A 24,936-nucleotide genomic window follows, 5' to 3' on the forward strand; every position below is an offset into this window, starting at 1 on the left:
GATGTCTGGTCCCTAAGCTTACCGGGGGTGAAATGACCCTGAGTTGGGACAAAGACACACTCCAGACTGCAGGATTCACAAACAGTTTATTTATTGTAGGGAGGGACAGACTACAGCGCTGGCTCCCACACTCGGGCTGAGACACAGCATTCCATGGAGGGCCACAGTGCAAGTCCTCACTGGGAGAGAGGAAAGTGGGCTGAGGTTCTAAGAGGAGGCTGGGGTGACCACAAGGGCTTCCTGGAATTGGAGGAGAAAAGTCAAAAAACTTTAAAAAATTTTATTTGACTGCAGCGGGTCTTAGTTGTGGCCTGTGGGATCTAGTTCCCTGACCAGGGATTGAACCTATGCCCCCTGCATTGGGAGCATGGAGTTCTAGCCACTGAAGAGCCAGGGAAGTCCCCTCGAAACATTTTTTAACATCCTGCCCTGTTGTGGCTTTTGGTGGTTTGTCCTCCACCAGGTGACCGCTAACACTGGGAGTCAGGACCCTGAACTCATAAAGGGTTCTTGGAAGGGTCAGAGTAGGAGGGTCTGTGTGTGACTAGTGACACCACGCAGGGGTCTGGGGCATGGATGAAGTAGCCGGGTGCACAGTCTGGGATTATATAGGACAAGTGTCTCCACCCCAGCAGATCACCAAATCTCGCAAGAAGTTTCCTTAAGTGTAGATTCCTGATTGTGTCCATTGGGTCCTAGGCAGCTAACATTTTTAACAACACTCTGACTTTTTTTGGGAAACTAAGTGTGATACGAGGAATGGAACCTATTAGATTCTCCCCAAAATTTCTACTATGATAATTTTCAAATATGTAGCAAAGTTGAAAAAATTTTATGCTGAATATTTGTATACTCATCACCTAGGTTCTACCATTAACTTTTTTTAAACCATACTTGTTTTATCTCAGATCTATCCATTTATTCATTAGAACATAAGACTGTAAACAGGGTATCAGTGTGATGCTAGTCCTAAACAAAGGAATAGAGCAAAACAGGAAATTTGGAGAAAACATAAAAAAAAAAAAAAAGAGTGAAATGATACCTTTCCAACCCAAACTGCCAGTGATGAATTATGGTTTGCAACTTGATTTAAAAAAAAAAAAAAAAAAGAAGAGAAAGTTGCTAAATGCCCCCTAATAAGAGATACATGAAATACACTAAGCTCTAGCCACCCAGTTATATGGACACCAGTTGTCCATCCAACATGAGTTAAGCGCGGCATGTGTCTTAGATAAACTGCTTATGTGATAATTGAATCGTTTTATGTAATAGTTCACTAGTGCATGACCTGTGTATTCAGACATCCGTGGCTAGAAATAGGCAGAGCTGGATTTGAACCAGTTCTTTGGTTCCTGATTCTAGACTTAGCCTCTTTTGTTATCATGCACAGTATGTGGTCATACTTCTCCATCAAAGCCAGCTGAAGTATGGACAGATTTTGAAGGTGGACAGCTGAAAATGAGTCAAATGTCAACATGTCTTTGGAGCCAGTTAACAAAGCCTCTTTCCTTTCCCCTGCCTGAATGACAGGTGGGATGGAAAAGGCTGGAGGCACATGACCCCAGACTAGGACAGTCACCCTCTTCCACTTATAGACTAGGACACCAGGCCCTGAGAGGAGAAGGGACTCGCCCAATGTCCCCACAAGTGACCCGAGGAGCTAGGATTGAATGCAGCCCCTATCTCCCATCCCAGGGCTCTCCCTCTGACTGTGCCTTCCCTGGGGGGAGGGTGTTTAACTCCACTCACCTTGGTCAGAGACAACGAAACCGACTTATATCCCAAGTCTTTCACCATTGACACTGGGATCCCAGATCTTAATTTGCCTGAAATCACAAATGCGGTCAGAGACTCGTGAGCTGGTGGTGGGGTTGGGTAGCTGTCAGTGGGCTCACAGTTCCTGCACGTGGCATGCCTGATTCAGACTTCTGCCTCTGCTTCCTGTTCTCTGGCCCTGGCATCCACCCTGCCTCGTCTCCCCATTCTTTGCCTCCAGCCCCAGCTTCTGGCTGTTTCAGAGGGCACCCTCACATCCTCTCACATTCCTGCTCAAGAAGCATCAGGGGCTCCCATCATCCACAGAAGAGGGGCTTATACTTTGACATTTCTCGCTCTAATAAAACAAAGACATGAAAAAAGCAGGGTGGACATAGGTTACCAGTTTACCCACCCCCATGACCTGAGGTTCAATAAGAATAATCCCCTCTTTTCTCTTGGCTTCCTTCACTAGTGACACAAATAGCAATCCAGCTACAGCCAACAACAGCAAGAACTGTTGACACTGGCTGTGTCAGGCGCCCCCTCTCTTCTCTGTAAAAACCTCTTCTTTATGCCTCTGAGGAAGGTGTTGCTCTTTCCCCATTTTACAGATGGAGAAACTGAGGCTGAGGATGATAAGGTAGTTTGTTCAAGGCCAGGCAGCCAGCAGAAGAAGAATCAGCACCAGAGCCCAGGTGTATTGTAAGTCCATTGAGCATGCTCTGGTTGTCTATTTCCTTCTGTCTCTCTCCTGCTGTTAGCCTGTGAGCCTGGGACATTCCCTGCACCCTCTGTGGATGCCTAAGTTCTGGCATGAGTGAGAAAACTGGGCTGGGGTGTTGGAGATGGGAGAGCTCATTTCCAGCTGGATGACCCAGAAGGCTTCCTGGAGGAGGCAGAATTAGAACAAGGCTCTGAGGATAGCTGGAAAATAAATGAAAGGGGCCCCACATGGAGGCACAGGCAGGAGAAGGTAAAGCGCTTGCCCTTAATGTCCTGGGGAGCAGGGAACAGACAGCAAAGGGACGCACCATTCTCATTTGGCAGCAGGATGGACGTGAGGATCTCGGTGGTGATGTTGTTCAGAAGTTTAGGCTGTGAAAGAGAAACGGCCCCGTCACCCTGGCTGAGAATCTGTAAGTCCTCTCAGCCATTCCTCAGATGGGCATGGCCCTGCCCTGTGGTGAGGGCAGCAGGTGAAGATGCTGAATCTCAGGTTCCCTGCTGGTCAGAGTTGCAAGGGTTCAAGGATCAGACATGCTGTGGGTGGAGCAAACCACCTGGCCCTAGATCGGGCAGGTGGGGAGACTGGGGTGCATTCTGGGATGCACATCTGGCCCCGAATCTCTAGGGCTCCACTGCTCTGTTCCAGCAGATTTCTCCAAAGGAATTTCATCCTGTTTCCTGAGTTTTTGACTTCTCAAAGGAAGCCAGAAGTCCCGATTTTCATGTGGAAACTACCCCATTTAAAATATTTAAAAAAGAATTAAGAGGCAAAACAAAAGGTTGGAAAAATATGCCTCCCACACCCAAACAAAGAAACAAATACCCCACCATGGCAGAAGAGAGGATTCAGCCAATTTGAGGTCTCTGATTCATTTTGACTCTTTAGGGCAACTGAGGATTCAGGGGAAGGGTCTGCCCAGGGTCACTGAGATGAGTCTATATGAGCAAAATGTGTTACAAAATAGATTTGTTTTCTAATTTATGGTCAAAACTTTACAGAAAGTAAGTCTGTGTGTATCTGTGTGTTTGCAAATGTGTAGACTCTCAGCTGTATCTGGCATAGCGTAGGTGCTCAGTAAACACTTGAGCCAGGAAGTTGGACTTTGTCGCTGAGATCGGGGAGGCTGGCCTGCTCCCCATGGAGCTGCCTGTGGGGACCTAATTCAAAGCCATTTCTAGGCAATGTCTCCTTTTGCGATGGATCATCCTGGGCAATCTCCTGCATCCCCAGGGAAAATCTGTTCATACTCACGTTGAACACGCCGATATCTGAGTTCATCAGATGGATCCGATCAGCTCTGCAAGGGAAGATGCCCATGAGGTTGGTCCTTTGGAGTCGCATCCATCCATCCATCCATCCTTTCACTCCACAACTATTTACTGAGCACCTACTATGCACCAGACACGGCGCAGGCTCTGGATACAGCAGGGACCCATATGAAATCCTTGCTTTTTGAGCTTATATTGTAATGCCCTCATACACTGGAATGAGCTTACATTGTAATGTGCGGGGGATGTGGGGGAGACAGCAAACACATGGTTGCCCAAAAAGTAGACAGAAGGATCACCCCCAGGAGTAAGGACCATGGTGAATGGAGGAGACCATCCAGGCAAGGTGGCCTTTCCCTTTCTGCCCATCCCCAAGCAGCCTTCACGTGACACTCACACCCCAGAGGTTCAAGACCCTGGGTGTTTAAAGAAAGCAGTGGTCACCAGGCAGACTCATTTCCATCTCCAGAACCTTCTCAGTAATTTTTGTATTTACCTGATTTCATTAAAGCTGAGCACAAGTAGGCTATCTTCGACATAAAACTGAACGTCCGAGGAGGCTTCCTGCAACAAGAGAGAGAAACCCAGGACCCATTTATTTAGAGGATTTTTGTCAGGGGTTGGGTGTGGGGCTCTGCACGGAAGCTCTGGGGTCAAGCTGACATGATCTGAATCTCAGCTGTTGGCTGTGACCTTGGGAAAGGGTCTGACTTCTGTGGGCCTCAGATTCCTTCTCTATGGGTACAGGGCTGATACCTGTACCCATGCCCCAGTGAAAAGGTTGCACATAGGACTGCTGATGAGGACAATGATGACAGTAGCCAATATCCATGGGAGCCCTCCTTGTGTGTCAGATGGTGATTTATGAGCTTTATCTGATTATCTCCTTTGATCCTCATGACTCTGTGAAATAAGTCCCATTATTATCCCATTGTAGAGGTGTGTAAACTGAGGGACAGGCCGGATGGTGACTGTTATTATTATTGCAAAAGTCAGAAGCTAAGCCAGCCTCAAACACAGGTAGATACATCCAGCATCTTGACCCTTAGACTCAGGTGAGCTGAGTACCAGGCTCCAGGGCAGCTGTACCCAGAGAACAGACTTCTCTGGCAGGCCTGGGCTTGGAGGTCTTTTCTTAATTTTTGATTCTTTTTAGGCTATGCCGGGTGGAATGCTTTTGAACTGTGGTGCTTGAGAAGATCTTGGGAGTCCCTTGGACAGCAAGGAGATCAAGCTAGTCAATTCTAAAGAAAACCAACCCTGAATATTCGTTGGAAGGACTGATTCTGAAGCTGAAGTTCCAACACTTTGGCCACTTGATGTGAAGAGCTGACTCATTGGAAAAGGCCCTGACACTGGGAAAGATTGAGGGCAGGAGAAGGGGGTGGCATAGGATGAGATGGTTGGATGGCACCATTGACTCAATGGACATGAGTTTGAACAAACTCCGGGAGGTAGTGAAAGATAGGGAAGCCTGGCATGCTGTAGTCCATGGGTGGCCAAGAGTTGGACACGACTGAGCGACTAAACAACGTATGTGGAATGTGCGTCTTAGTTCCCTGACCAAGGATGGTGGCCTTTGAAAAGTGCCTGCTATTGGCCACGGAAGGGAAATCCCCAGGGAGTGAGGCTGGCTGCGGTCGGTCCCCTCTCCCTGCTTGGCGGGGGATCCGGGTATCCCCACACCCCCATGGGAAGCCAGGGCACCATGCACCCTGTAATTGTGTGAATGGTGCCCACTGACAAGGCGTGTGGACAGCTTGCACAGGGCCTGCAGCCACCCTCCTGTAAGGAGAGAGTAATGTTGGCCTTTGACAACCAGATGCTGTCCAGACTCCTTGGCTAGGCATGGAAGGCCTTGCTTATCCAGGGCCCAACCATGGGTCTTGCCTCATCTCTTCCTTCTCCTTGTCCTCTGTAGGATGCAGTTGGTGCCCCACTCAGATCCCCCTTTTTGGGTGGGGCACTTATTCCTCAGCTGCTGAGTGTCACAGCTGCTAACAGTTCCCAGCCGTTCCCTGGTCTGGGGACCTGCCTTTGCTGGATCGACCTTGCTGGGAGGTTATGTTCTTCCTACCTTGGGGGCAGTTAGTGATCAATAACTGACAGACAAGGGCATACAAGAAGCTGGCCTTCCTGTTTCAGCCTGGGCTCAACCCCGTGGTGCCACCATGCTCCAGAGCTCACTGTGGGATGAAGCAGAAGCCAGCTTCCAGCTGAGGCCACATCCTTGCTTGGTCCTTCTCCTGGGAGCTCTCCCCCAGTACAGCACTTTTCTAAGGGTTTTTGTCTTGGGCCTGTTTCTAGGGGTCCTACCTAAGATATCTTCTACTAGGCCTGTCCTTTGATGAGCCCACCCCCAGATCTTTATCCACAGAGTCCTTCTAAATAAATTTGGAAGCTCTGAGATCTGACCTGCTTTCGTTACTGAGAAAAGCAATTCAGAACTTACTTGGAGATGACTTAGTTCTGTTTATCCTTTGGAAGAGGAAGAAGAATTATCCCCTTTCCTTCTAGGCCTGTGGTTTGGATAGAGCCAACCCCAGGCTCCCAATTTGGGATGTGTGTGTGTGTGTGTGTCCCAGCTCAGAAAATTTACATATTTCATTTTTCTGGTCACGCTGATTGGTTCATGAGTGAACATTTGACCCTAAGTCATCCAATGAGAGTCAGCTTTGGAACCTTTGCTGGAACTACTGGGAAAGAGAAGCTTTTCCATTGAGGTTGCCAAGCTGATAGGTTATAAGCCTGATGTGGCTTAGGGGCACTTCCAAGAAAGAACAAACTGCCTGAGGATGAAGGCAGCACAAAGGAAAACAATGCTGCCAGATGGGAAGAGAGAAGAATGAAGATGACATTGTTTGAATACCTGATATAGCTATTCTGGAAACCAGCACTGACCTGGACTTTTCAGGTATATGAGCTAATGCAGTTCTTTTTGTGCATGTGAATTAAATGTCTGCCCAAAGATTCTGACTAATTAAGAGTTGAGCCCCCAAAGCCCCTGATTCTTGGTTTAAAATTCCCTTCCCCTGGCTCCGCAAGGTAACAAGAATGGTGGAAAGGTTTAGCAAAGCAAGAGGGGGTGAACAAGAGCAGTGAACAGGGGGATTCCCAAGGTTGCTGCCAACATCTCAGACAACTGAACTCACGATGCCCAGGGTGAAGAGGGGGCGGCTGTCTTTATCGGTGGCGAATATTTCCAGCACGATCAGTTGGACCACCTTGGCATTGCCCTGGTCCAGAATGAGCATCGGGGTCGTCTGACTCAGGATCTTCACGATCTGTGTGGGCCCCAGCTGCTCTGCTGCCTGGAAGGACATCAGACCCATATGATGCCTCCCAAGTGCCTCCCCATCATCCATGAGCCCCATGTGGCCCGCGAGACCTGGCCACTGCCCACCTTCCTGGCCTCCCCCTTTCCTCTCTGTTCTTTCTCAGATCCTGGAATAAATTGTTGTTCTGCCCATCTCACAGTCTTTGGTTTGGCCTCTCCCTCTGTCTGGAGTATGTTTTCCTTCAGGGGAGCCCTCCCTCATCTCCCAGGCTGGTTCAGATACCCTGGCAGTTCTCCTATAACCCCTAGAATCTGTCTGTCCTTTGTCACCACTAACTGTCCTGTTAGAGTGAAATCTCCATGAGGACAGGGAGCAGTGTGTTACAGTCACCAGTGCTGGGGGGACAGAGTGGTCCCACACCTCCCTCCCTCCCCAGACGCCAGCGGACAGACCACAGTAAACACCCTCCAGGTTGCAGATGGCAAATGGACCAACCGTTTCGTCGATCACCTTGATGCTTGACCTCAGCTGGCGGGCTACCTCAGGAAGCTGAGGAAGAGAGGAGGTCAGAGCTGGTCAGCTGATGGGGAGAGGCGAGACACACCTCCAGCAGTCCTGCTGCCAGGATCCCCCCAAACCCCGGAGAAGCTGGGAGAGTCTGGTGGCCCAGTGCACGTGTCTGTCCCTGGTGGGAAACAGCCTCTGTGTCAGTGGCTGCGGGGAATGAAGTCCCAGCCAGCCTGGACGTTTACTGTGGACTGGTGGTGCCTGTGGGTCTGCGGGCAGCTTCCTGTTCTCAGAGGACACAGAGAAGCAACCCAGTTCTTACTGGAGCTGGGAATGTTGTTGCTGGTGACCACACCCATTTCCCTGTCTTTCCAGCCTCTCGCCCTGACTTCTAATCCCCCGAGAGCTTGGTGATCTGTCAGCTGACTTAAAGTCCTGCCCTGCTCCCCTCTCTTTGGGCCAACCCTGCCCTCTTCGGGGCCCCATCGGTCACCTGGAGGAGATGGCACACCCCAGTGGACTGGTGGTGGTTTTCTGTTGTGCTGGGTTAATAAGGATTGTGAGGCTGTGACAGAATCCAGGCTCAACAGGCAGGAGGGCCCTGGGGGATGAGCGGTGTCTGCCGTGGGCACTGCTATGGGCGGCAGCCGTGCATCGCCGTCCCCGGGCCAGTCAATATCTAGGGTGCCCTTTGGACAGGACTGTTATCTGCTAGAGGAAGCAGGTCTTTCAGGCTCCAGGAAGGCAGAACGAGGACTGGTGCTGGATGTTACAGGAGGTTTTCAGCTTTCTAGTTATATTATGTCAGAGACAGGCTCTGTGCAAGGAAGGAGCGAGCTCTCCGTTGCTGGAAGTATGTAAGTCGATCCTGAAAGGAGGTTCCTGCTTGGTGGGGGGCGGGGGGTCCTTACTCCCTCTTTGTTTCAGGAAATCCCCCTGATGCAGGAGAGCTGGCTTCAGGCTCTGTTCCATGCTGAGACTTACCACATAGTCCAACAGGACTGTGAGTTTTCCCGAATGGAGCAAGGCAGCTATGATAGTGACTACCACATCCTTCCTCACGGTGAGCCTGAAGGGGGTCTGGTTCAGGGTGGGCAGATTCAGGGAATCCCCAACATCACTGAACAGCTTAGTCACCTTTCCTTCCGAGTTGAACAACCTGGCCTGCAGAGACACAGAGCAGAGAGAACTTAAGCTCCACAGTGTATCTAGTAATAACCTAGAAGGAAATCACACCCTCCAGCTTGTTTCTTTTTTGCAGTTGCCACCAGGAAGCTTAGCCTGGCAGTCAGTGCCTTGCTGTTGTAGATGAAGAGCTATCTCAGCTACTTAGCAACATCTACTCCATCTGCACCCCTCAGGTAATCTCCAGTTTAAAAAAAATCTAGATGTTTCGTTTGGTACTTAGGTTTCAACTTCTCAGACACCCTAGAAATCCTTTAGAGGAAGAGAAAATTCAAGACTGCAGCAGAATGGATGGGAATGTTTGATGCTGCAGTTTTCCAGGGGTCCATGAAAATGGGTCTGAGGTTCATGCTGCCTTTCTTGGCCTGGTCCCAGAGGGTGTCCGGCTCCTGTGTGGTGGGTGGCTCCATATTTTAGAAAGAACTGATGGTTACTGGGCGCTTCCTGCCTGCCAGGCCCCATGTACTATCGTTTCCTCCTCTCTTTAGTGACTGTGTTATTACATTTTACAAAAGAATTTGAGGATCAGAGAGTTGAAGAAACTTATCCCAAGTCCACACAGCCAGAGAGTTTTGGAAGAGAAATTTAGATCTGTGTAATCCTCCATAATGTGTCTGCATCCTGGGCTCTTATTCAGAATCACCAGATATTTGAGGATTGTCAGGGGCTTGCCTGAGAGAAAGACCAAGAGTCCCTCCCACTCTGGCCCCTGATGGCGGAAAGCAAGGTTGGAGGAGGTTGGGTCATTGGGGTCAATATTCAGTGTGTGGCCCGTACATTCCAGTTGCTGACTTTTTTTTTTGCCAGAACGGTTTACCTGGAATGTGGTCAGCTTGTTGAGACTCTTCTAAGTCTGCCTGTGTGTACTGTGACCCGTGTTTTCTCACCTGAAGCAGGCCAATGGTCTCCGACTACCGGTGGTCAGAGAAGGGAAGGAATGTCCCCACTTTCCCCTGGATGTCCCATGACACTCACCCCCAGGATGAGATGGACAACACTGTGGTCGATGACAGGAGAAATAAAATCAAGCTTCAGGTGCTCAGAGTTGAGAGGCATGGGCACTGCTCAGGGAGAAGAAAATTCTGTGAGGGTGGAGGGCAGTATTGGATGCCTTGGTGGGAAGTTTCTTTTGGCTAAAGCACCATTTTTGCACAGGGTGAGGGGGGCGCGTGTGTAGGGGTAGGGGCAGGAGTCATGATGATGTTGATAAGGACAATGATAAGTATGATGAGATACTGGCTGACATTTATCAAACACCCGGTAATGCATTAAATTATACACATGTTAGCTCATGGAATCCTCACAATAACCTTAGGTCCTGCTATTACCCTCATTTCACAGATAGAGAAACCAAGGCTCAGAAAAGTGACATGACTTGCTCAAGGGCATACTGTAAAAGGATCTGAATCCAGTTGGTCCTGTGTCAACATTTTGGTTTGGAACAAAACTGACCTATTGTTTATACCTCTCCACCTCCCCTACCAGTCTGATCTGTACCCCCCAACCCTGGCAGGGTCTGGGTCTGTCCTAGGGATCCCTTGCGTCCTCCTCGGGATTCCCCACTTGGCCACCAGGTGGCAGTGGCGTCTCATCTACCCTAGCTGTTGAGTGGCGAATAGAGACCAGGGAGGGATGTGGGAAGTTCGTTCCTTGGTCTGCCTGCTTCTGGGAGAGCCTGTGGAGCCTGTGGAGCCTGGGGAACCCTCCCACTCTGCCCATAGGGAACAGAGGAGCTGGATAGACTTGGGGGTTTTGCCCTAGTAGCGTTGGCTAGCCTCTTCCCGCCTCTGAACCTCAGTTTCCTCATCTTAAAATGGGGAAAGTGAAAGTGAAAGTTGCTCATTTCTGCCCCACTCTTTGTGACCCCATGGACTATATAGTCTCTAGAATTCTCCAGGCCGAAAATGGGGAGGCAGTAGTATCCTTGCCGTGTAGATTGTACAGGACTGACACCTAGCAAAATCAGCTTACTCAGATCTGAATGAACCAGACTTGAAACTTAGAGAATTGAGTTTAAGCCTTCCCCTATCATTAATTCCTCCTGTGAACTTGGACAAATGATTTCATTTCTGAGCCTTAGTTTCCTTATCTGTTAAGTGGGATAATGATCACTACTTCATGGAGTTATCTGAGGAGTCAGTGAAGCAGTGTAAATAAAATACTCAGCCCAAGGACTTGGCCCAAAGTGGGTGCTCTAGATGCTGAAAACCTACTGATTCCATTCTCCTCTTCCCAGCCCTCTCTGGTGGCTCTTTGAATGGGCCTCTTCAGATCCCCAAAGATTAGATGGTAGAGTTTTCTTCTCCCTACCAATCCCCTTTCTGAGGGCGTCCAAGAATTCAGACTTTCACTGTGAAGGGTCTGAGGATACAATTTGTTTCTTCCCTTGATCCCTCTTCTCTGATGGTCCACAGTAGTCTCTATATCATCCATCCATCCAACCATCCATCCATCCATCCATCCAGCCACCCATCCATCCATCCATCCAGCCATCCAGCCAGCCAGCCAGCCAGCCAGCTATACAGCCAGCCAGCCATCCAACCAACCATCCATCCATCCTTCCATCCAACCATCCATCCAACCATCCATCCATCCATCCATCCATCCATCCAACCATCCATCCAGCCAGCCAGCCAGCCATCCAACCATCCATCTATCCATCCATCCATCCATCCATCCATCCAACCATCTATCATCCATCCATCTATCCATCCATCCATCCAACCATCCATCCAACCATCCATCCATCCATCCAACCATCCATCCATCCATCCATCCAGCCAGCCAGCCATCCAACCATCCATCCATCCAGCCATCCATCCAGGCATCCAACCATCCATCCATCCATCCAACCATCCATCCATCCATCCAACCATCCATCCATCCAGCCATCCATCCAGCCAGCCATCCAACCATCCATCCATCCAGCCATCCAACCATCCATCCAACCATCCATCCAACCATCCATCCATCCATCCAACCATCCATCCATCCATCCATCTGTCCATCTAACCATTCATCCATCCATCCATCCATCTATCCATCCATCCAACCATCCATCCATCCATCCATCTAGCCATCCAGCCATCCAGCCCTCCATCCAACCATCCATCCATCCATCCATCCATCTAGCCATCCAGCCAACCATCCGTCCATACATCCAGCACACATCTGTAAGCACCTCTCTGTGCCAGGCAGAGCATCTGCCACGTACCAGGCATTCTCCCATAAAATTTTAATCCTCAACAATCCTGGAGGTAGGGATGTATAAGCCCCCTTTTTCAAAGCCATGGAACAAATCAGTGGCAGAACTGGAATTTGAACTTGGGTTTATCTGGGGCACCCACTGGCTTACATAGAACCTTGCATGTATTATGTACTCATGAAATCACAGCTGTGGTGATTTCCTGTCTGTTCATCCTGGGCAGAGATCAGATGATGCTTGTCCCTCTTGCTACCGGGCTGAGTTGCTGCTCAGGCCTGACCAGGGGAGGCTTGCCTTGGGCAGAGGGCAAAGGCAGTGCTTGGAGGTCAGCTCAGCAGTCAAGGGAAAAGGAGAGAGAGAGAGTGGTGCACTTACCCTTTGTCAGGTTCAAGAGTTCCCCACGCATGTCCTCAAAGCCCGCCTTGAGCGCAGGACACAGCTGCAACAGCACAGAGGCAGGGCCTCCATCAGCCAGGGCCAGCACACAGCTCCACAGCGACCCGTGCCCAGCGCGCCTGGCTGAGCCCCGCCCCTGTGCCCACGGCCAGCCAAATGTCCACCCGTGTGCCGGAGCACTCAGTGGTGCATCTACTCCTCCAACCATCACTGCTGCTCAGAGATCACCACAGCGGCTGGTGTCACCCGGGGTCTTTTGCAATGATTTGTCCCTTGCCCTGTGTCCAGGTGTGTCTGACCCGCCAGCTGTCCTCCCCACGAGACTCATCGTATTCAGAAAAGCCCACGTTTCCATAAGAGAGAAATCCAGAATGCGTTCCTTCATTCACTTCTCAGTCAGCCCTTGGTACTGACTTCCTCGCATGTGTCACATTAGAACAGAGGCCAGCAAGACAGACCCAACCAGACTGGTAAACATTCTTTGTGGGTTTCGAGCCCCAACACATCTCTTTGCCCCTTGAATTCTTCTCCCCTGAGAATTCCAGCTGTTCTCGGGAATTCCCTGGCAGTCCAGAGGTTAAGACCCTGCACTTCCAATGCAGAGGATGCAGGTTCAATCCCTGGTCAGGGGCTAAGAGCCTGCGTGCTGTGTGGCTTGGCCAAAAAGTTAAAAAAAAAAAAAAATTCCAGCAGTTCTCAGCAGGGGTGATTTTGTCTCCCAAGAGACATTTGGAAATTTCTGGACATTTTCAATTGTCGCAGTTTACCGGGTAGTGTTACTAGCATCTAGTGGGTGGAGGCCAAGGATGATACCAAACATCCCTCAGTACACAGGACAGCCCCGAAACGAAGAATTATGGGGACCAAGTGTCACAGTGACAACCCCAGCCTCAGCTGTTCTGCTTGGGAAGGAAGTTAAACATTCACCTCACTTGGTCCTGGGCCCCAGAGGCCTTGCTCCTTGCTCTAAGCAGCCTGTTTTCCAGGGCAGTCATTTTGTCTTAGGTTAAACTTCACCAGTGAAGAACCTTCTGGTTGACCACCTTTTGCTACTTTTGAGAAATGACTATGCACTTTGATAAATGTTAATTTTTCCTATGAAAAGCCAGTTCCCTTCTCTAGCTGCTTTGCCAACCCTGAACCCAGGGAGGATGGAGGAGTTGGGCTCAGGGACTCCCAACATCCTCTGCCTGTTCCTCGTGGGAAAGGTGCCCCTGGCCCCCTCTGAACACCCTGTCATAATTCCCCGCCCTTTAGTTCCGCCCCGGGTCTCAACCATGGTGACATGCTAAAATCCTCCTTTGGGGGAGCTAGAATCCTCTGAGATACTAGGGCCCCACCAGGCCAATTAAATCTGAATCTTTGAGGTCGAACCCTGATATCAGTATTTTAAAAAAGCCCTTCCAGGAAGTTCTGATGGGCAACTGGCATTGGGACCCATGCTGAAAGGGGCTTTTGCATTTTCTAGGCGGGCTCCTGCCACATTTAAACATGCTGCCCCTTTTCCTTTTATGCCAAGTGAAATATTCATAGGAGGTAGTTTCAAATCCAGTGATTCCTGGTGGGAAATCATGATGATTGATGGAAGGCCAGTTTTCTCAAATTGTTCACTGGATTTGGCTTTTCACCCTTAAAAGCAGATATTTTCTCAAATTGTTTCTCAGTTTTTCAAATTGCTCACTATATTCGGCTTTTCACCCTTAAAAACAGACCATTATGCAAAGAACATTTTATAATCCCAGGTTCTTGCTATCTTTTCTAGTGGAAGATATATTTTTAGCTAGTAAAGTATAATGCCAGTTAAAATGTGATTTTGCTGGAAGCTGGGAAAAAATTTCCAGCTGAGCCCTACTTTAAGAAACTATCACCTTTAAGTAGAAGAAAAATTTCTTAAAAAAAAAAACTCATATAAGTAAAGCTAAATTTTACAAAATTATTCCTTTCAAAAGGCTCTCTGGAAAGGTTTTAGAAAGTATTAAATAGGACTTCCCTGGTGATACAGTGTATAAGAATCTGCTTGTCAATGCAGGAGACACAGGTTCGATCCCCTGGGAAAATGCCACATCCTGGAAGCATATGAGCCTGTGCACCACAGCTATTGGGCCTGCGCTCTAGAACTTGTGCACTGCAGCTACTGAGCTCATGTGCCTAGAGCCTGTGCTCTGCAACAAGACAAGCACCACGATGAGAAATCCATGAGTTGCAACTAGATAACCCTGCTCACTGCAACTAGAGAAAGCCCTCACATGGCGATGAAGACCCAGAGCAGCCAAAAAACAAAACAAAAAAATACATAAAAATTTAAAGAATGTGTTAAATATGGCGCAGCTATTAAAATAGTTGTGACTGTCATACAGTGGTATAGGAAATAGATATAACTTAGAGGATATCAAATAATAGTGATGCTGAGTGCAGCCACATAAAAATATGGAGATTTGGAAAACAATATACAAAAGAAAAAATAGCTGCTAAGTTAATGTAGGAGGATTATGGGCATTTTTCTCCCAAAGTGTTGGTTATTATATTGCATTTTTCAGTCAAAAAAGTTTTATTATAAAAAATATATTAATTATCTGATAAGGTATTTTTAACCCCAGGAGAACCACTGGTATGAGCACATCTTGAAATTCACAGTGAAAATCAATGGTCATAATGGCAGATAAATCCAACTTATGGAGAAGGCAATGGCACCTCACTCCAGTACTCTTGCCTGGAAAATCCTATGGACGGAGGAGCATGGTAGGCTGCAGTCCATGGGGTCGCTAAGAGTCGAACACGACTGAGCGACTTCACTTTGACTTTTCACTTTCATGCATTGGAGAAGGAAATGGCAACCCATTCCAGTATTCTTGCCTGGAGAATCCCAGGGATGGGGGAGCCTGGTGGACTGCCGTCTGTGGGTTGCACAGAGTCGGACATGACTGAAGAGACTTAGCAGCAGCAGCAGCATTGAGTTTTAGCTTATCTGTGACATATAAGGGATGTATAAAGGGAGATGGACTCGTGTTCACTGACTCAGAAAAATAAATCCAACAAGACCTGTTGGGTAACAACCCCCTGATGACACAACCAGGGTAGTGTGGGACCCTGCTGTGCTAGAGCTAGCTTGGATCAATTTTTGAGAACCAATTGTTAAATTTTCAGAAATTTCTAAGCTTGGTGCTAAACCTGACATTATTAAAAATCAAGTTGTATACAATTACAATTAAATAAATTATGCTAAGAGCAAAGTCAACTCAAAACTCATTGCTTCCTAATTATTCTGTTCTATTTTACCGTTATCCATTGCTCCTGAGATTATATATGTCTATTGTATCTGCATGGTGGAAACACCATCCAGTAATGTGCAACCAAACATCTCTTCCTGACCCTGCTCAAATGTTTGTCCTAATTTCTGTTCCGTGAATTCACACTAGCAGCTTGAAATTGGCAACAGAAGAGGCGTTTACATCAGGGAAGTCAGTGAGTGCTACAAATCAGGGCTTCCTTCCTCCAAATCTTCCTGAGTCGATTGTTAACAATTTATCAGCACATCATTGTTCAAGGTCCCTCGGCTGTCTTTTGGCAGTTTCATTACCTTGACCACAAGGATCCACTGCTGAAAGAATGACCCAAGCCCAGAAACTTCCCACTCAAGGGAGACACAGGTCCTTTAGCACTAGCCTGCAGTTCCACCTCTGACCCACAGGGGGGCAGGCTTCACAGACCAGAGAGACCCTGACTCTGCTTACCTTGCTTTTCACCAGTTTGGGGAGCGCTGGCATCAGAAGGCTTATGACCTTGTCAGCTAAGCATTTGAGCAGGAAGGAGAGCCTTTGAGGGAGGAGAAGAGGAGAGAGATGAGGTGGGTCAGGGATGGTCACCTCTCCCCTGTGTTATAGAAGGCGAGACCAAGTCCAGGGAAGGAAGGAACTTGCCCAAGGCACAGGGCCTGTTAGAGACAGGGCTGGGTGTAGGCCCTGAGCCTGGGGAAGATGGTGGCAGGTGGTTCAAGGGACATGGGCTCTGGACACTGGAATGAAGGCAGTGGGCATTTCCCCCATTCTCCTGCTAAGGAGGGATGGAGGGAAGCATCCCGTCTTTGAGCAGCTGTTGTGTGCCCTGCACTCAGCTGGGTACTTGAGGACACTGCCCAATCTCATCCTCTCACTGTGGAGGTGAGGCACGGGGAGGTGACTTGTCCAGAATGTTGCCTGGACAGTGAATGCGAGAGTTGCATTATGCTCGCCTGACTCCATAGTTTAGACCCATGGCTGCACTCAAGCCTGCCAGTGGTGTTTGGGGCCCAGAAAAGAGCCTCCTCTCCACTTTCAAATGTTTGTTCCAATTTCTGGCACGATGCCTGAAATCCCATCATTATTGCTTCACCCTTGAGCCCTCTTTGGTGTCACAGATTTCCTGAAAGGAGCCCCAGACCAGGAATCAGGAGGGAAAAGGCCCTTTCTTTCTGTGGGCCTCAGTGTTCTCCATCTGTAAAATGGGGCCAGGGCACCACCTGCTTCCCTCCCAGGTGTGCAAGGGGCCCGGGGAGAGGTGGTGGCACTCACTTGTGCAGCAGGGTGATGCGCAGGCTCCCGCCGGTGTTGGAGCACTCGCTGAGGACCAGGCGGGCATGGTCCTTCTCGCTTGTCTCCACGTGAATGATGGCTTGGGCCTCCACCTCCACGTGCAGCTCCACAAGGGTCTTGAAAAGGGGCCTGGGAGTGGAGGAGCCCCAGGCTGTGAGCTCCAGCCTGGCTCGAGGCTGGATCAACTGCCTCTGCTGCCCACAGCTGCCTCCTGCCTCTTGCTCTTCCCTTCTCGGGCTCCATGCTGGGTTCTCCTCATCCCCTCATGTGTATACCTCACTGTGTCCCAGCCTCGGTGTTTGGATTCCTCTTCTGATTTAAATCCTCTATGCATGCCAGCTTCCAAACTTATACCTGACTTCTTTCTCAAACGTCTTACTGGTGTCTCAGATTTAATGTGTATATGGACAGAGGAGCCTGGTGGGCTACAGTCCATAGGGTCACAAAGAGTTGGACGCGACTGAGCAATTAATATGCACAAACTGAACTACGGATCCTTCCCCAACCCCTCTCCTCTCTTGATCTCCCCTGCCTTGTTTTCTGGCCACTCCATACTGTCTTGACCCTTCAACCTCCCCACCACCCTAGCCCCACCCCGAGCCCTAATTGAATCTGTCAGCAAATCTTCTTGTGTCCTCCAAGACATATTTTGAATCCAGCTTCTTCTCACTACCTTTCTGCTCCTAAACCCTGGTCCACACTCTTATTGTCTCCTCCTGAATTATTACAGTAGCTTCTGGATAACCTCCCTGCATCCACCCTTGCCCGCTCCCCCTACAGCAGCCAGGAGGCTTCTTGAAGAATGTGAAATCGTCACGTCCCTCCTCTGCTCAGAGCCCTGCGTGGCTCCTGTCTTCCTTGGTAAAACCAAGTCCTCACCTTGGCCCACAGGCCCTGTACAATCTGACCTCCCACCAGGCTGTCCCCGCCCCTCCTTCCTTAGGCCACCCTGTGAACCAAGCAACTGCACTCTTGCCTGAGAGCCTTTGCCCTTACTCTCCCCTCTGCTTGGAACTCTCTTTTCCTGCATGGAGGATGGGGGTGGGGAGAATGAGTGGAAGAAACTGTCTGGCTCGCGGTGCCTGACTCAGGGGATACTCACGTGTTGAATCCAGCCACCATGTCCAAGGGGGCCTTGACCATCAGCTGCCTGCCATTGGCCAGGGGCTGCACCTGCAGCTGATGGATGCTGGCTGAGGTGACTTTCAGCCTGGATGGGACACGGGAGGGTTGAGATTCATGCTTCGTATTCGACTGAGCATCATCCCAAGACTGGTCCCCATCTTAGCTGTCCCCCAAAGTGTCTAGGTGGCAGCTGGACCCAAGCCCTGTCCGCTGACTCCCCTTGGCATGGTCTTGCTCCCCTCCCCACTGTCTGAAACATTTGCATGGCTCCCCTCCTAACTCAGGAGATGAACCTGAGCTTCTGGGGCTGACCTGTAAGACCCTCTGTGCCCTGGCCCCTTTGACTTCTCCCTCTTGGCCTTGGGGTCTGAGCACCAGCCATTCTGACTCACCCCTACCCTTTGCCTCTGCCCAGGTCAGTCTCACTGCCAAAAATGCCATTTCTTCTTGTCTCCTGGTGAGCATGGAGTCATTGGCTCATCTGTCCCCACCACTGAGAAGCATCACCTTTTCTCTTCATCCTCCCACCCCAGGCGATCTTCCTCTGGGGTCTTCCCTCTTAGGGTTCCTGGGTCCCTCTTATGGTTCTTGGTAACTCCTCTGGGAGCCTCTGAAGGAGAGGCTTTTTTTGATCCATCCTTTACGGTCAGGCATAGAGTTGACATGAACCGACACTTGTTGACTGATCCATTGAGCATGCAAAGCGTGTCCTGGGCAGAGGAGTGGGCAAAGAGCCAGCTCCCAGCTTGGTTCTGCTCCACTTACCAGAGGATATGCTTCAGGATGGATTTCACCAGGCTGCCGGAAATGCCCCCGGACGACTCCTCCTCCATGGCAGTGAGCAGTGGCAGCTGCTGCAGGGTGTTGGTAACGTCGCAATTCTTCAGTTTCTGTGCCAGCACTGGAGACAGATCCCAAGGATCAGGGTCCAGTGCGAGGGGTGAGGAGGATGGCTTGGTGGGGGCTCCAGGCTGGGAGGGGACATCACTCAGGGCTACTTGGACTGGGACATAAGCTGAGGGGAGGGATGACTTCATTCTGAGGATGATGGTCCGGATGGATCGTGTTCACATGGAGACTGTGGCTGGACATGGGCGGGACCATTCCCACCTTGAACATTGCCAGCCTCCGCCAGGAGTGCCGGCCAGGACACCTGGAACATGGACCTACGTGTCTCTCACTATCCACTGGCAAACACTCGAGAGGCAGAGAGCTCCTAAGGCCTTGTTTGGGGCTGTTTTGCTGCTGAAACGAACTTGCTAATGATTCCCTGGCATCTGCATTCCATGAGGCTGTTGCCCGAAGAGCCCCAGGTGCTGTACAGAGAAAGGAAGAGCCAGGAGCCCCAGGTTCTGGTCCCTGCTGGATGTCTCCCCTGACTGGAGCCCATTTGGCTTGTGTGCAGAGCAGGTCAGAGTGCTGGAGAGCTGATGCTGAGAGCTGCATTGGACAGCAGCCCTCAGCCAATGAATGACTGGTGGGAATTGGTGTATAAAGACCCTGTCTCCCTCCCTCCACCCCTGGGCAGGATGACTCAGGTGTATGTCCCCCACCGTGTCCCAGAATCCCTGCGTGTTAGTGCCTCGCAGAGACCAAGCTAGCCTTTTTGCCTGCACTGTGACGATGGAGCTGGCCCCCATAAATAAGCCTCCTTTGCCAGCCAGTGCACTGTTCAGTACTGTCTGTCGAGGTTCTGGAAGGACATGGAGGAGGAATAAGAAGCTTGGCCCTGGCATGCTCCTCTTGCCTAGCTCCAGTGGTATCACCTCCCAAGACATCGGGCTGGGAGTTGAGTGGATTTCCTCGGGCAGCCAGTGACCCCCGGCTCCCTTCTAGGTAGTTGCCAGAGACAGTTTCCCAGTGAATCAATGGTAGTGCCTCCTGCAGAGAATTCCATTGGCTCCCTGGCAGGCAGTTCTCTGCCATCTAACCTCAGCCTGTCAACCAAGGACCAACTCTGACCTGGGACAGTTCAGGGAATTTCCCCACCATTCTGGGGGCTTCAACCTTCTCCCTCCATGAGTTCTGGGGGAGGATTCTCCCCACCAGGTTTTTTCTGTACTTGGATTTCAGCTCCCTGCTGTGTCCCAACCCTTAAGGGAGTCTTTGGCATTCTCTCTTTTTTCCTTCTTAGCTGGTTTCCCAGTGTTTCAGTTCTTGCCAATAATATCTGATACAAACCCATCTGCTGGGCTTACTGTGTGGTTTCTGCCTTCTGACTGGCCCTGACTAATGCAGTTGCTCAGTGGGACTGAGCCCCAGTTCCCAGTGATAACTGGCTTGCCTCTCCTGACTTGCTTCCCGCTCTCCCAAACCACCCGCTTGGACACAGCTCCTCGACTCATACTCTGCTGCTGGGGAACCTAAATGGCTGCCCCTCTCCAAGCTCCTTCTGGCTGAAATTCCATGTGCTTGCAACTCAGTGTGGGCCTAGAGCATATGTGCCTCCCCCAGGAGTGCCTGGAGTTCTCAGCTCTCCTTCCATCCTAGGGGATCCATCCTCTCCAGTGAATATATACATCCACAGGCTATAGTGCCTTCCAGCCGTGTAGGACCTGGCCCATGCACAGGGCCACAGCCCAGGCCCACTGTACACAGAAGGTTGGTCTCTGTGCTCCAGTTGGACCATTTTTGGTGTCACAGCTGGGCCGAGGATGCTGCTAAACAGCTAGAAGGCCCAGGACAGCATTCCCCCTGTAACAAAGAAGTATTCGATCCCCAAAGTCAGCAGTGCTGAGGCTGAGAAGTTCAGCTGTAGAGGTCATTAAGCCGTTGTCACTTTCTAACTTACTGGATGATCCTGAGAACCTGGGGAGTGGGGAGGCCCTCTTGCAGAGGAGGAAGCCAAAGCTCAGGGAGCTGCCAGGGCCTCAGAGCTGGAGCTTGGTAAAGCTGTGCCTGGGGTGCAGGCAGCCAGACTCCCAGCTGAAGGTGCTTGCTTTGGAGACTAGCTGCCTACTAGGTCTAACCCAGAGGAGGGGCTCTGGCAACGGGGTTTAGGCAAGAGCAGCCGGAGAGGCATTTCCATCATCGCATGTGGTGGCCGCATACTCCTCTGAGGGCTGTGGACCTCAGAGTAGTAGATTTTAGAATCATGGAATTTAAGAAAGGGATCTTGGAATCATAAATACTTGAGATCATAGACCCTCCCAACCTTTGTAACTCACCCCATCAAGTCTCACTCAAGACTTGGGATCCAACCAGGCCTTGTATACCCCTAGTGATGGGGAACTCCCTCCCTCCCTTGGAGGGCTGCTCCACCTGCCCCCTGCCTTACAGTGATAAGGCCTGGGTGGCCAAGGCTTACTTTGCTTGATGACTTCTGTGCTGAGACTGAGAACCACAGGAGGGCTTAAGGTGGCTCCTACCAGGTTGGCTGCCAGCAAACCACAGAGGAAGGTGAAGGTCCACGGGTAGGCCATCTTCTTCGGGGTTGGGAGGTGGTACGTGGCAGAACCTGGGATGAGCACAGAGGGCTCCGTTAACTGAGCAGAGAAGGCCCAGGCCAGGCCTGCCATACTTGGTGACTTGGGGTTAAGAGAGCAGGCTCTGGAGCCTGACTGAGTCTCTGTGTCCTTTGACAATCAGCTTAACCTCTCTGTGCCTCAGTTTTCTCATCTGGAAAATAGGCATCATGACTGCTACTTCATGGAGTCGAGATTACATGAGATAATATCCAGAAAGCATTTAGCACCATGCCTTTTGCATGGTGGGATTCCCAGGTGGTACTAGTGGTAAAGAACCTGCCTGCCAGGGCAGGAGATATAAGAGATTTGGGTTTGATCCCTGGGTCAGGAAGAAACCCTGGAGGAGGGCATGGTAACCCATTGCGGTATTCTAGTCTGGAGAATCCCATGGACAGAGGAGCCTGGAGGGCTACAGTTCATAGGGTCACAAAGAGCTGGACACGACAGAAGCAACTTAGCATGCAAGCATGCAAGGTGAGCACTTGGTAAATATTAGTTATTTTCTTACAGGACATCCACCCTCAGTGCTCAGGACAAAACATTTCTGCTTCTGTTTTTTTTTCCCCACCCATCATTGTGGCACTTAAAGCCCTCAACCTCAGCCAATTTCCCTCCCTGGGTTTCCCCTCTTGCTCTATGAAGTTCCAGTCATTCCAAGCTGCTTGAATTTCCCAGAACAAACCCTGCTCTCTCCCCTCTGTGTCCTTGGCCTGCTCTTCCTGCTTCCTGCCATGCTGTCCCCCTTCCTTATCTGCCTGCTGAACTCCTGTTCATTCTTGAAAACTCCACTCACGTGTCCCTTTCTCTGTAGAGATTTCCTTCTCCTGGAACCTGAGAGCCTGGCCCATACTTGCAGAAAGGTCGCCCTGGGGGCTAGTGTGTGTCCAGGACAGGAAGTGCAGGCTGGAAGGAGATGAGCATTCACGTAGGAGGCAAAGTGGTAGGAAAGCTGTTTTGCTTAATTCGCAGGATCCCCTCGACCAGACTGTGAGCTCCAGGAGGACAGATTGGGTCTACCTGCTCCCCTCTGAGTCCTCAGCACTCAGCATAGCACACAGTGGTTAATAAGTGGTTGCTGAATGAATGAACGGCCCTGGAGCCCTGGAAGAATGGGGGAGTGTGAGTTTCTTAGACTGAGGAGGTCTGGGCCAGGGGAGCTGCTGTCGATTCACAGGACCCTCGTTCCTGAGTCTTGGATGCCTGAAGGAGGAAGAGAAGTGTTGTGGGCTTGGGAGTCAGACAGACCCGAGTGGGAGGGCAGCCTCTACAACTTGCTGGGTGTTCTCAAGCAAGTGACTTGTCCTCTCTGTCTGTTTCCTCATCTATAAAATAAGGGGTAATGATAATGATACTTACCTCGCAGGGTTGTTGGGAGGATTCAATGGGACCATCCCTTTGTGGCCTCGTATGCCACAAGTGCCCGATGAGGGTTAGCTGTTATTCTGATAATGACAGGTATTGTCGCTAATTCTGGGGTCAGAAGGAGCCACCTTGCAGTCAAAGCCAGAAGACAGAGGGGATGCCCTCCCTGCACCTGCTCCTTTGCCCAGGAAGCCCCCATCCCCACTCCATTGTCTTTTTGTTTCAAGTATCTTGACCCTGTTTTCCCTTCATTATTAACTCACACTGCTCTCTTCTCCTCTGATCAGAAGCTCTCAGGGGGGCAAGTGGATGGTTGCCTTCCCTCCTGTGGAAAATTGTCTTCTCTACAAATCCAAGCACCATACGCCCACCCGCCACATTGCATCTCGCCCCCTGGCTTTTGCCTCTTTGAGTATGCTGTCCCCTTTGCACGAGATACCCTTCTTTCTTTCTTTGTCCAGCCAATTTCTATTCAGCTTCTCCACCAATATACCACCTCTTTCGGGAAACCTTCCCTGACTGTCCTCTACCACCATGTCCCTGGGCTCTCCTCGAGCATAGCATGTTGGTCCATCCTGGGAGTATCTTGGGGTCCAGGACAGTCTGATAGTTTTGTCTTTAGAATCACCCCAGCCCAGGGCTGGCCATAGAGCAGCTGGTGTGCGTGGAGTGGGTTAATGTCACTGGGATGAGGTCAGGGAGAGATGGGACCAGTCCAGTTCCCTCCTCATTGCTGTTTTGTCTTCTGGGTGAAAAAGATGGACTCCTGTCTACCCCCGGCCCTGACCCTAACAGGGTCCTAGTGGACTGAGAGGGGCCTGACCCTGGGGTCAGGCCTCTCTCTTGCTCCTGACCTGACCCCAACAAGTGTCTCTAGCTCAGACCCTTCTTGGTGATGTAGGCCCTTCACCCCTTCCCTACACATTTACCTGGACACGCAGATGCCTCGGCCTGCTGCTCTCCTCACCTGGGCACTGGGTCTGGAAGCCCAGCCTTATATCCTGCACACCCTCTGCATTTGGACTGAGGTCTCCAAAGTAAATATTTGTGGCATCTGGTAAACCACAGAGCTGCTGGGAGGCAGACTTGGGACTCCAGTTTCCTGAAGTTTGGAGAAACAAGGATCCGGCTGACGTGGGGGGTGAGGGTGGGGCACTGGGGCACATGGCAGGGGAGCTGGGCCAGACAGCGTGTGCCCTGTGCAAAGGGCTCCCTGCCTCCTGCGCAGCCATTCCCGTGGCCAGGGGCAGTGATGGCAGCAGGCACAGGGATGGGGACGGGCAGTGATGAGACCAGGGCAGAGATGAGACCAGGGGCAGGGATGGGGGCAGGGGCAGGGATGAGACCAGGGGCAGGGATGAGAACAGGGGCAGAGATGGGGGCAGGGATGAGCCCAGGGGCAGAGATGAGACCAGGGGCAGGGATGAGACCAGGGGCAGAGATGAGCCCAGGGGCAGGGATGGGGGCAGGGATGAGCCCAGGGGCAGAGATGAGAACAGGGGCAGAGATGAGAACAGGGGCAGGGATGGGGGCAGGGATGAGCCCAGGGGCAGGGATGAGCCCAGGGGCAGAGATGAGCCCAGGGGCAGGGATGGGGGCAGGGATGAGCCCAGGGGCAGAGATGAGAACAGGGGCAGGGATGAGAACAGGGGCAGGGATGAGACCAGGGGCAGACATGAGACCAGGGGCAGGGATGAGAACAGGGGCAGGGATGAGAACAGGGCAGGGATGAGAACAGGGGCAGGGATGGGGGCAGGGATGAGCCCAGGGGCAGAGATGAGAACAGGGGCAGAGATGAGAAGAGAGACAGAGATTAGAAGAGGGACAGTGTTGAGACCAGGGGCAGGGATGAGACCAGGGACAGCCAGGGGCAGAGATGAGACCAGGGGCAGGGATGAGAACAGGGCAGTGATGAGAACAGGACCGTGATGAGAACAGGGGCAGGGATGATGTATTAAGCACCCGCAACATAGAAGTTTCCACCCCAGGCTTCACATCAGTCCTATCAACAGAGTCTCATTCCCACCAGGGTCAGCATGGCTATCCTGACTTTGCCACAAAGGCACCAGCTTCACCAGCCAATAAATGGC

At 50.9% G+C, this 24,936-nt stretch overlaps 1 protein-coding gene across 1 annotated transcript; it reads right to left on the reverse strand.

The window, feature by feature from the left end:
* Nucleotides 1-67: 67 nt before the first annotated feature.
* On the reverse strand, nt 68-23,862 carry BPIFB1 (BPI fold containing family B member 1). The gene is made up of 16 exons (XM_040247531.1): nt 23,776-23,862; nt 21,325-21,474; nt 18,783-18,918; nt 17,995-18,102; nt 16,872-17,021; nt 16,056-16,137; nt 12,304-12,367; nt 9,699-9,784; nt 8,523-8,702; nt 7,527-7,580; nt 6,906-7,064; nt 4,250-4,317; nt 3,737-3,782; nt 2,790-2,853; nt 1,750-1,826; nt 68-240 (listed from the first exon to the last, which is right to left on the reverse strand). The coding sequence occupies exons 2-16, from the start codon at nt 21,437-21,439 to the stop codon at nt 208-210; spliced, it is 1,422 nt and encodes a 473-aa protein (XP_040103465.1). The 5' UTR covers nt 21,440-21,474; nt 23,776-23,862; the 3' UTR covers nt 68-207.
* Nucleotides 23,863-24,936: the final 1,074 nt, after the last annotated feature.

This window comes from Oryx dammah, unplaced genomic scaffold (genome assembly GCF_014754425.2).
Source record: "Oryx dammah isolate SB20612 unplaced genomic scaffold, SCBI_Odam_1.1 HiC_scaffold_10, whole genome shotgun sequence".
In the NCBI taxonomy this organism is placed as follows: Eukaryota; Metazoa; Chordata; class Mammalia; order Artiodactyla; family Bovidae; genus Oryx; species Oryx dammah.